General features: G+C 38.5%; 1 protein-coding gene across 3 annotated transcripts; it reads right to left on the minus strand.

Moving 5' to 3' along the window:
- Nucleotides 1-7,407: 7,407 nt before the first annotated feature.
- On the minus strand, nucleotides 7,408-8,667 carry LOC139290557 (protein S100-A1-like). 3 transcript variants are annotated; one of them, XM_070912368.1, is made up of 4 exons: nucleotides 8,627-8,667; nucleotides 8,436-8,513; nucleotides 7,880-8,019; nucleotides 7,408-7,748 (listed from the first exon to the last, which is right to left on the minus strand). In XM_070912368.1, exons 3-4 carry the CDS (start codon nucleotides 8,009-8,011, stop codon nucleotides 7,590-7,592), a joined length of 291 nt encoding a protein of 96 aa, XP_070768469.1. In that variant the 5' UTR covers nucleotides 8,012-8,019; nucleotides 8,436-8,513; nucleotides 8,627-8,667; the 3' UTR covers nucleotides 7,408-7,589. The 3 variants fall into 3 exon arrangements, with proteins under 3 accessions (XP_070768469.1, XP_070768470.1, XP_070768468.1); XM_070912369.1 differs by lacking the exon at nucleotides 8,627-8,667 and having other exon boundaries at nucleotides 7,880-8,013; nucleotides 8,436-8,614; XM_070912367.1 differs by lacking the exon at nucleotides 8,627-8,667 and having other exon boundaries at nucleotides 8,436-8,612.
- Nucleotides 8,668-12,023: the final 3,356 nt, after the last annotated feature.

The following is a 12,023-nucleotide window of genomic DNA, read 5'->3' on the forward strand; positions in this document are numbered from 1 at the left end:
AACAAGGATAAGACCCAAATGCAGACAAAGGAGGCAGACTGGTAAAGAGTAGGGATTTATTGACCAGATTAAGGGACATGAGTTTACAGACAGGTATATGTTTCAGGTTTCAGGGTGAAGGGTTCAGGTGACAGTGATCAGAGGCTCGAACACAAAGACATGAAGCGACAAAGCAACTATGACGATCTGGCAGAGTACTAGTGAAAATTACCCGGTATAATACTACTGGGCTGATTAGGGGAAATGCAAAGCAGGTGAGTGGCGGGTGGGGAAGGGGTTATGGCAGGGCAGGAGGGAGTGGCTGGATGTGGGAGTGAGGTGACTGGGATGGGTGAAAAAGTCAGAGGGCATCTGGTGTACAGAAAGAGAATGGCAATGAATGGGTTTGAGGAAGTGGGAATGTGGCTGGAGGGAGGGACGGAGAGGCAGAATGTAACAATAAGAGCTGGAAAGCACCTGAGTTCTTACCTGACTACAATTTAGGGTGCTGTTAATTGACTTTATTATTTTGTTGGGAAATATAGCTTTTTACACCACCACTTTTATCTCACAGCTGTAGTTACTAATTAATTTGCAGATACAGATTTTACGCAATAAGCCAAAAGAAAGGCTACAGTACATTAGATTAAACCACTGTACAGAATATTAGCTAGACATGGCACCAACTTAGCAACTGCACTACTATTAGACAACACAGGGGTCTTCCAAATAATAGGCTAATTGATTCAAGCCTCAACACCACAGGGAAATAAATGGCATGGACACTTCAGAGTGACAAATCTAAACACAAGGGGGCAACATTGCTGCATAGAGCCTTTTTAGTGGATAACCCAATGGTGAACATATGTGAACACAACACAGTTACTGAAATCTTTACGAACATGTGTGTTATTATTTTAAGATATCATCTCAGTTTTATGGATATGGAATGAGCTGCTTGTGCGGTTTTGTGGATGTATTTAAACATTCACTCTTTATGGATCACATGCAGATATAATGCTGTTTAGATGGGTCCCTGAATGATGAGACTGCCATTTTAGTTAACATGTTGTATAAAAAAGGCAGATTATGTTTTTTTAAAGATGATTTTAAAGGCATTTCTGCCTGGTAGATGTGCAGTAGAGAGGATCAGATGCCTGTATATTCCATCTATATTTTGTTAAGGAACACACACAAAATCTTTATAAAATGCAACAACCTTTATTTTAGTTTCTGTATTAGTCACTTCTGACATTCGAAATCAGTGATACACACTCAAAGTCAGCACATTTCAAGCCCTACAAGCCAAGTTTTACTCCTCAGAACTTGTGATAATGTGTATTTCATAGATTGACTGTGATACTGCTGCAAGTTGGAGAGCTCAGTTTTTTTTCATTAGTACAAATTAAAGGCAAGCATGTTCTGAGGCAATGTGGCCAAAGTATTTACATCTTTTGCATGACAGCAGAGAGGGTTAATACAAAAGTGGCATACTCTATGAAATTAACAACACCATCCTTGTCCTGATCCAGGTCTGTGAAGAATTTCTCCACAACAGCTTTGTCTGGGGCCTAAAGAAAGACAAACAGCAGGAGTTGTAAGTAGATTATAAAATGTCATAAATATGTCAAAGAGACATTCACAGCTCTCTGTTGAAATAGTGCTGCATCGTTTCTACTTACTCCTCCTACAAAAAGCTCTTCACGGAGCAATTCAGTAAGTTCTGCCTTGGTCAAAGTGGTTTTGTCTCCTTCTTTTCCAGCATACTTGTTAAAGACTTTCCTAAGGTTTTCCACTGCAACTGTGAGGTCCGACATGGTCGCTGGAATGAGAAAATATTGTTGACTATGTAGTCCAGTGTTTATTTATTTATTTATTTTACATGGCTGTGGCGATGCATTAGACTCTACTGCTTTGGAACATTGAATTAAAAGACTGGAAGGAGCTGGATGAAGAGCTTAAGATCAGAAATGTTACTGCACAACACACTTGCTCATTTGTCTTATGAATAGAACTGATTCTTCAAAAATGGATTCAGTGCAGGCTAAAATTCTCATTTTCCTTCTCTCTAAGTCTTGCCCTGTCATCTTTTCTAAGAGACATGGTTAAGTGTGGGTGGTGCAACAGAGGACCAAACTGGTAGTTTGGTGTGAGCGGAAAGTCTGAATTATCTAAAACAATTCATGGCGTCTAACTGTCCTGCTATCCTGCTGATCAGCATCATCTGATTTCCCACTCACGTTACTGGTTGTTTCTCCTCAAGGCGTTGGCTTTGAGGAGCGCCATCATACGCTGTCCTTACTCACTAATTTTCATTTCCTCTCAGGTTTCCCACCTTACTGTATGTCTCTATATCCTTTTAACTTTGCATTTGTTTTGGATTGTTTTTCCCCTGAACCCTTTGTAGCCTTGATTTACTGAATTCCCACCAATTTCACAATTGTTGCTATTACAATATTCAAATTATCTTGTTTTAATCTTACCATAGACTGGCATGTTAATCCTATTCAGAGGCAGCACTCCATACAGTATACAAATCACACCCAGAAGCTCATCCATGCATCTCATTCGACATAATGCTACTGTACATGTCATCTATTTAGATAAGTTAAATACAAAATGGTTAATGGCATATTTTAAAAAGGAAGAACACATATTTCCACTCACCAAATTTGTATGAAAACTTGTGTAGGTCGAGAGGGTGGCGGAGAGGGATTTGTGAAGAGAGCATGGACCCAAATCTTTTTAAATAGAGGTTGACGCACCCTATTTCCAAGCCTCCACCCCTCTTTCTGTCTTTTTCCTTTTTTCTTTTTTCTTTTTTTCCCTTCTTCTCTTCAGAAAACTTGCAAAGCGTAGTTTTGTATCATACTTTTACTATAAATAATAAATAAGCTCATGCTGCATGTCATTTTTACTTGTTATGGAGTCTTTTTCCATCATAGTATTGCTAATTTTAAGTATTACTTTCAACACTGCCAGCAAACTGTGTCAACATTTTGTCTGACTAACATTACACCAAACAGTAAGCTTTGCTTTGAGTTACCACTGCAACATGGAATGGCAAATTTAATTCTGTCTAAAGCTACTTCTGTACAAACTGTCTGTATGTCTTTCTGTATAAGTCGCATAGAATCTATTCTACTACTCTCTCCATGGCTTTTAATACAGTCCTTGTATTCAGTATTGTGTCCTAGGAGAGTGAGTGAGAACCTCAACATCAATCAGCAACATGTCTCTGCATGCACAGACAATTGTATTTCATAACTGTAGGATAGTTATATCATAATCTGGTGGCTGTGTGTTGAAACATTTGATGGTCCGAGTTAGGGGTTGGTATTAATGAGAGACAGAGACTCCAGTACAGACAGTGGGAAGAAGACAAAAGCAGAGGATAGGCGTGGTCAGGAGACACCATGACTCACTGGCAGAGAATGTTTGCGGATACCAAATGTGCCTGAAACAAACCACTCTGCACAGATGATACTGCCCTCCTTTCACAAACGCACCAACATCTACTGAAAATGATCTGCTCAGAACATCAGCCGTTAAAACAGTGGAATGGTTTCAAAGGTTTTGTGATAATGTTCCACAGATTCAAACACACGAGGGACCGTGTAGTTTGACTGCGTGGTTGAATGATGTACATGGAAGTTGTGTTTTGTGAGTTCCTATGGTGCATTGCAGCTGCTTGTGGTAGAGTCCTTGTGGATTATCCAGTTAATTAGAAGGACAGGCCAAAGTCTCAAACATTTACTAAACCTAAGATTGGAATGACTCTCAACCAAACTGTGTCCTAACCGTACTATTACAGTCAGTTAAGTTTTGAACAGCAAACAGCCCTGGACAAGTTTCATCTAGTTTGCCATTTGTTGTAAAATGACTTTGAAGAGGAAAAAGATTTGAAGGAATGCACCAGATCACCACAAGAGTTTTTACATTCATGGGTGCTAGGCGATGAATCCTCATGACTTTGGTGATCCCATGATTTTTCCTCTAACACACCACGAGGTTGACATTTGTGCATTTCACTGTGCCTAAAAAACGCCTCTGAGAGTCACTAGTGTGGCTGTCGACTATTTGTCTTGTTAAAACATTTTATGTTATGTTATAAAACGTAAATCTGAAAACTTGAGAAGACTTGAGTGTGAGACAGCAGCAACGTGCGGATGTTCAACATTAAACTTAAAGAAATTTCAGGGTTTCACTCTTTAGTTTCCAATATGTGTTTATAATATTATAATATATTTGAACTACACTTCTAGTTTACTATTTGTGTAGTCTACAACTGGACTTAAGTATTTTTTATGAATACACAGTAAGGTTTTAAGGAGATTTCAAACAGCTACCTTTAAAAGTTCAAGTGAAGGCTTAGTTTTTGCAAGTACATCTTCAGCAAATCCATCAAATTTGGTTTTTATTGTTGTAAAAGTAAGTATAACTTAAGTATACTAAAAATGTACTTCTTTCACTTTTTTGTGGGCAAATTCAACCCGGCAGTGTAACACACTACTGTTAGTGTTTAGAGCAGGGCTCTCTGTTTTTGTCAAAACAGGATGCTCTTGTGTGCTGTGTACTCTTTGCCTCTCCTATGAGAACACTAAAACTTTCCACTACAGTGGCTGATTGTGCGCGCAAGTATGTTTGTTTACCTCAAGCAGAGGATTTCACAGAGGAAGCAGCCAAATTACATTGTAAAGCACCGCTTTCAGCTGCAGAAAAGAAAGAAAGAAAGAAAGAAAGAAAAAAAAGAAAGAAAGAAAGACTTTCACTCGTTTTTTTCGTCCGGTCGTGCTCCTCAGTCTTTCTTTTCCCTGTACTTTCAGCTTTTGGTACAAGTTTCTCTGTTTAGTGCTCTTTTGCATAAACATGCACAGAAAATGCAAAGTTGTAAAATATACACATGATGTGAACAATTCCTTCACTTCCTGATTTCCTGAATAATGTAGCTTGATCAAAAAAAGCCTGTAGCCGTTGAGCAGCTCCAATTGCGCAAGATTGTGTAATAACCCTGTCGAGTTCATTATAGTTTATGAGCTATGGTTTGGCTGAATGTATCCCTGGAAAGGAATGATATATTAAAATTGGAGCTTAGCTCTCTCGGCAGTTGTGTGGCTTTTGCAAAAAAATAATGCTGCTGCTACCATGCAGCTTGGTTTACAATGAGTTACCGCTGGACAGCAGGAAATATGAGACTGACAGAATGCAGCACAATGGAAGGAGTTTGCTCCGTGTGTGACTCTCTCCTTTTCTCTGTTTCTGTCTTTGTGCTTTATTGGCTCTGGTTTCCATTGTTTCTGTGCTTTGTCAGTTTGCATTATTGCTGCTTATGCTGGAGCTGTTGGCATAAAACAAACAAACAGTTGGTAATTGGACTGTTTGCTGTATATTATTAAACACTACCCTTCTTTTTACATGTGCAGGTACAGTATAATGTCCTCCTTGCACATTCATGAACTCCATATGGTGTAGCAAATTAACTCCAACAACCCACGATTCATAAAAAGTAACATCTGCTGCCGGTGCTCTGTTCTGGCTGTGTTGAGTTTATAGTGTTTTAGGAGCTTTCAGTTGTTCCGAAACTCATTGCCTGCTTGTGGATGTTAATCACAAATGGATATCTATCTGCCCATGTTTTTTTTCCTTTGGGGGATTGCAACAGCATTCTAGCATTCATGTGCAGTTTCTGTTGTGCAGTTGTTGATTTGACTATTTCTGACCCTCCTATAACGATGTGTGGTGTTATGATTTATAAGGATAACCTCATGTTTGTAAGTGAAGCATTTTGTGTTTAGAATATATATTTATTGCCATTCAAGGTATTATGGCATTAATCACTTGACTGATCACTGTGATTCAGTATAGTCATAGGGCGTGGGCGATGTGTGGTTTCTTTAAGTGCTGCCTATAGCATTGTGTCCCTCTCTCCCTCTCTTTCTTTACCTTTCTTCACTTTATTTCTTTTTAGTTCATCTTAGAAATTCAGATTTGAAACACACTCACAACACGCAGCCGGGCATCAAAATAAATAACAAATGCCGTCTGTATAGCCTCCTCCCTCCTGTGTGCGGTGTTTTCTCCTCCCTGCCTGAGGTGTGGTCGGGTGATCCCTCTGGTGGGGACTGAATTACACAAACTGCATCTGCATCTGTTCTCTGAGATATTATAAAAATGTTTACAACCACAGTCCGCAGTGTTATTAAGTACTCTGAAGATAGATTTTGGGCAGAGTCTTACCAAGAGCTAGAGGGGGAGACCAACATCATTTTCATCTATGATTGCATCAGTACAGACATATCTCCATGACTTGCTTGTTCTATGAAGCAGGGGGACATTTAATATCAATATTAAATAAAACTCACATGGAGACATACTGTATTAAAACATGCATCCACTTAATTTACTTGTGTGTAGTTAATTATATGTCTTTGTGGAGTAGAATAGGCATTAGGGTTAATTTATGCTTACACTACTTTTGGAAAAGCTTTGCTTCTGCAGCCAGTAATTTGGGTCCCTTGCAGACCACTTATTTACTTAATTTGTTATAATGGATTTAAACATAAAAAATATGTTCTTGTTGTATCAGAAGTTTCATGCCATAAAGACTCAGAGAGTACATTAAAGCTGTCACTTTGAAAGCAGAATGCTTGTCTCACCAGGCACTCACTGTTCATATAAACAACCTGCACAACCTGTTCTAATTGTACAGCTGCTTTCTCATGCAAACACATTTAGCGCTGATCATTCCTTACTGTATATATTTGTTTCCTTACGTTATAGCCTGCAGCAGGGCCTTTGGACTGCTGGAGTGTGAGTGAGTTAACACGTTGTGGAGTTGATGGAAAGGTCGTATGGACACATTTGTTGTTTGAACCCGACATTTCTCCCCTGGGCAGGGTAGGTGTGCTATTGGGATCAGTGGCCAACTGCTAACCCAACTGACTCTATCGAAGATATTTTTGATTAATGTACGCAAAATAAACTTTCTCTGCAAATATCTTTCTTTTCTTACAGTGTTTTGTTCACATTAAATATTAAGCAATCCACTGTGCATGGAGGGTTTGAGAATTTCATAAGAAGTTGGCTTTACTTCATACCTTACACAAAACCAAGTTCTGACTTCTGAGAGCTTGCACACTTCAGACCAGGTGCATTATGTTTATTCAGCTTTTCATAAAGATGGAGCTTTCAAACAAATAGATAGTCAAAGATAACTGGTTTCACACAAAGAGACAGAGACTAAGAGAGAAAGTGAGAGTTAGACAGAGATAGTTATGATGACTCTTACTGGTCAAAAATGGATGCAAAAAGTTTTATATCAGCCAAACTTCCATCGTTAAGAGTCCATGCTTGTCTCCACCCACAACAGTGGCATTAAACACTACTATGCAAGTGATTGCTGCAAACAGATGAAGAAGCCCACATCAATTTGAACTTAATAGTTTTTATTTATTCTTAGCCAGTATTGAAGGGACACTAAACCAGAGAGACAATGAAAGTCACATTCTGTAGCTTCTGCTGTCAGTGTAGGCAGTGTCACACATGCCATTAGTAATTTTTTCATACATTATGATGGCAATTCTTCAAAGGTTTTATCATCAATCTTCTGTTTAGTCTTCACATTCTTGGCCCTTGCCTGTCTTCCAGCGGTAGAGGCACTTGCTCATGAAATCCACACACTTAGAAAACTCTCTGAAGTCTATCTCTCCATCACGGTTCTTATCCAGCTTCCCCATGGCCGTGTCCAAGTCGACCGTTTGGATTTTAGCCTGATGAACATCATGAACAGCTGATTATTACAGTGGTGAATAAGAAGCAGGAGAGCAAGTGAAAGTCTTATGTATAGATGTGCATGTGCATTGTAACGTGTCATGTAAAGTGAGTGTGTTGAGTTTCTTACTTTAACCTCAGAGTTTTCAATTTCTTTGTCAATCAGCTTCTTCAACTCCGCCTGGTTTAACTTGCCATCGCTGTTAGCGTACTCCACAAATACGTCCACAATGTTTTTAATGGCACTTTCCAGACGAGCCATGGCTGTAGCTGGACAAAAAGATTGAGAATGAGGTATAAGAAAATAAACACAGCTTTTAATGCCTTTGAAACAGATGAATAGAAAATAAAGTTGTTACCAAGACACTTGTCAAGTCTTATAAAAGCTCTTGATATTGGTGAATTTGATACTTACGCTGTTAGACTAAAGTTTACAGATTAGAGCTAACAATGTTAAAGTCAATGAAGGAGGATGATAAGTGCTCAGCGCTACTTGTGTTTGCAGTAGCACCGAATAATGCTTAAGTAAATGTAGGAAATTAAACTCTCAAGTTCTAGATTAATAGTAATTCTGACAGTTTACATACAATATCTTCTCATTTCCGTAGCTCAGGAACATATTACAACTTTTCTTTCCTTCCAAAAAAACTCCCTCCCTCTATATCTTGCTTTCCATCAGGGCTCACCTTCGAGTTCTCGTTCACCAGGTGAAGAGAGATCACGTCTGTGTCACCAGCGTGGTCCTATTTGAGACTGATGTCGGTCTGAGGGGAAAGCCTCTTTTTAAGAGCAGTCACACAATGTCTGACATATGTAGATAAATATGTACAAAGAAATGCAGATACATGCATACATAATTCATGTACTGAAAACCTACACCACTCCCCACAAACCAGCTTCACCAGTCCTTATGTGCCATACTTTACAGAGAGAGCATTTATCATTGCTCAGAAGGTGGATTCATGTTTGTGTTGTCAATAGAGAAAACTTTTGTTGACATTACATGTATGTCTATGTGAGTGCACTGATGTGAGAAGTGTTTTGTTAACAGGTTGAATAAATCATCTAAGCTGGGGAAATCCTTCTTTTCATTGAAGAACTGCAAAGGTAGAGCCTATTGTGGAGAACAAACCCTCTTCCAGACACGGAAACTTATTTTTTTTATGTAAATACATTATTTCTAATTCTGAAAGGCACCCACATCCATCCTGAAGATGGAAAAGACTACTCTCAAGTAAATGAAGTGTATCCATGTTTCATTGTAAAACTGAGTTATATATTTCAGGTTATATATTTCATAGTTGCCAAAAGAAATTTTGGGAACATTTTGGGAAATTTGCTATCTTCCTCCTACCTTCAGTCTTGTTCTATGCACTTAAATGCCAGAAATCTGATTGGCCACACCAGGTGCCACCCCATTAACCTAAACTATGATTGGCTATCTGCCTGGTCAGAGGCGGGACCTGAATTCGAACCAACTTGTTTGACGAGTATTTTTTCAGTGTCAATTGTTGTCTTTTGTATGTAGTCTACTGTTGGAGGTACAATTTCTTTTTGAGGACTTAAATATTAAAGTATGGAAGTTTTATAGTACATTTATGTGGTGCCACTATGTTGTGTTGGGATTGGTAGATCTATTTATCTTTTAAATAAAAACTGACAACAACAACAAAGGAATGTAAGATACTATAATGTTAGTAATTAAAGTTAATGCCACCCCTGCATAAGTCAGTGCCCCACTTGGGATCAAACACTGCAGGAAAACACTCAAGCCCAGACAAAAAGCTAAGGCGGAAGTATGTGGCCAAGTCATTACAGTCAAGTTCAGACTGAGAGAGCGAAAGATCTGATATACTGCTTGTAGTCAGCTGCCAAGACTCAGCCCTCAGCCAGGGAGATGTGTAGGGACCCCTGGTGGATGTAAAGGATAGTACAGGCATGAGAAAACTATCCACCAGTGTGAAAACAGTTGTAACATATATGTGGAATTTATTCGATTTTCATATATAGTTAGTTTGACAAAAAGACAGCAACATAAAGTACACATGACAAGGCAGAAACAGACCAATCCAAGTTAGAAACAACCGTTTAAACATGTATCCTACTATTATACCTGTATATAAATATCCTACTACTAAGAAACATATGAAGTACAAAATAAAAACAATTAAAAAAGTTATTCATCTGCCTCTTGCCCAATGTGAGCTGGGAGCCATGAGATTCTGCTCAGGATAAGCTGCTATTGATAGATGAATGCAAATAAAAAACATTTTATAATTTAAACAAACAGGTGTACATGCATATATAGAGATACATTACACACACACACACACACACACACACACACACATATTATGGCTATGATTTACACTCAACATTCTGGGCTGGGATTAAATCTGGGTTGGGATCTGTTCTATCTAATCTATGACATATTTTCTCTATAAACACAAAAATGAATCCACCCTCTGAAGCTGGTGCTAAAACTGGTTTCTGGGGAGTGGTCCAGATTTTCAGTACATGGATTACCACATGTGTGTTTCTTTGTACATGTTTGTATCTACATGTGTCAGACATTGTGTATCAGTAGAGGCTGTCCCCTCACATGTCACTTCATGTGTAGCAGTATTTACTTTGTCTCTCTCTCTCTCTCTCTCTCATCCCATCTATTTATATGCAACCGCCTATTTGCAAAAGCACCACCTTTATGAACCTGTCAGCCAGTTCAAGCTGAATAAACAGAAAGCACCTGGCCTGACATTTGTGGGCTCTCTCCAGTCAGAATTCAGTGTTGGATATGTAAATGGTTCAGTCATAATAACTTTTTGTCTCCTCTTCCATCAGAAAGAAAACATGATGAAATTCTCAAGCTCTCAGTTCACAGTGGAATTATTGCCTCATGATTATCATTAGCAAAACACTGGAGGCACTTGGATTGATCAGTGGTTTCTGCCTGCTGCTTTGTTGTCAAGGACAACTAGAGCGAAAGTCGAGTTCTCTTTTCAGTGTCCTTTACAATAAAGTTGAGGTGTGTCTCTCTTGTCACTTCCTGTCCCTTAAGTTGAGCTTTGAAACTTAGATGTGACTTAGACAAATAAGGTTGACGGTTTGACAAAACATATACAGTACATTTGATGGAATTGCTCTACAGGATGGACAATGTCAGTCAAGTCATCTTTGAGGGGACATTTAGCAGGTAGAAAAGCCAGTACTACAGTATTTCATACTCTGAAGATTTTGTTAGCAGTATCACTTTAAAGTTAGCAAATGAGCTTATTTGCTGACATAACTTTGATCAGAAGATCAATATAATTTTATAATGTTTATACTATGTTCTAGCTTAGCACAAAGACTGGAAGCAGGGGGAAGACAGTAATTAGAACATTTTCCAAAATGTTGGAACTGTCCTTTAAAGTGTGGTCAATAATGAACAATTATGGAAACCCATTTCCACCAGGAAAAGGAAAACAAAATAGATGAAAAGATACTTTTTATCTCATAATGTTGACTTTTCATTTCACTTTTTCAAAAGGCTTAGGTTTAAAAGAGACACACTGTGTTAAAATATACTGTGCTGAAACATGCATACACTTTATTTATTTGTGTTTACACTCCTGTATTTTAGGACTCATTATTTGTCTCTATAAGAAGAATGATTAGGGTTAATTCGTGGATTAGGGTTATATCTTCACACAAGCCATAGCTTTGCTTGCACAGCCAAAAATATATCAAAATATTTGGCAGGCAGTAGGGAGAAAGCAGTTATATAGTAATATCTCCTGGCAGTAAACTTAACAACTGTATGGGCAAGCAATGGGTGTGAGCCACGCAGACATCCATCCTTTTTTTGGCTAACCACATAAAGGAACAGATGGTATTCTGAGAAGTCATCTTGGAACAAATTCAACATTAAAAGTTCAATCTTGTTGTTATTTGTACTGCTTCAGGCTGCTGGTTTTTTTCATGCAACACTAATGGCGAACCTGCACGACCTGTTGTAACTGCACAGCTGCCGCAGGCAGGCACACAGGCTGGAATGTGAGTGAATGTGAGTTTTTTTTCTAAGAGACAAGGATATAAATGTGGCGTTTAATTCATACCTTTCTTGATCATGGCTGAGGCATTAACACGGTTACACACAAATGTGATTTGACACAAATACATTGAAGGAGAGAAAGACAGAAAAGACAGATAGATAAAAATATTTAATGTATTTTATGACATGAAAAAAATCTGGTATCAGTCAAAGTTTTAACCTGGCGGAGACCCCAGTCAAT

Source organism: Enoplosus armatus, chromosome 9 (assembly GCF_043641665.1).
Source record: "Enoplosus armatus isolate fEnoArm2 chromosome 9, fEnoArm2.hap1, whole genome shotgun sequence".
Lineage (NCBI taxonomy): Eukaryota > Metazoa > Chordata > Actinopteri > Centrarchiformes > Enoplosidae > Enoplosus > Enoplosus armatus.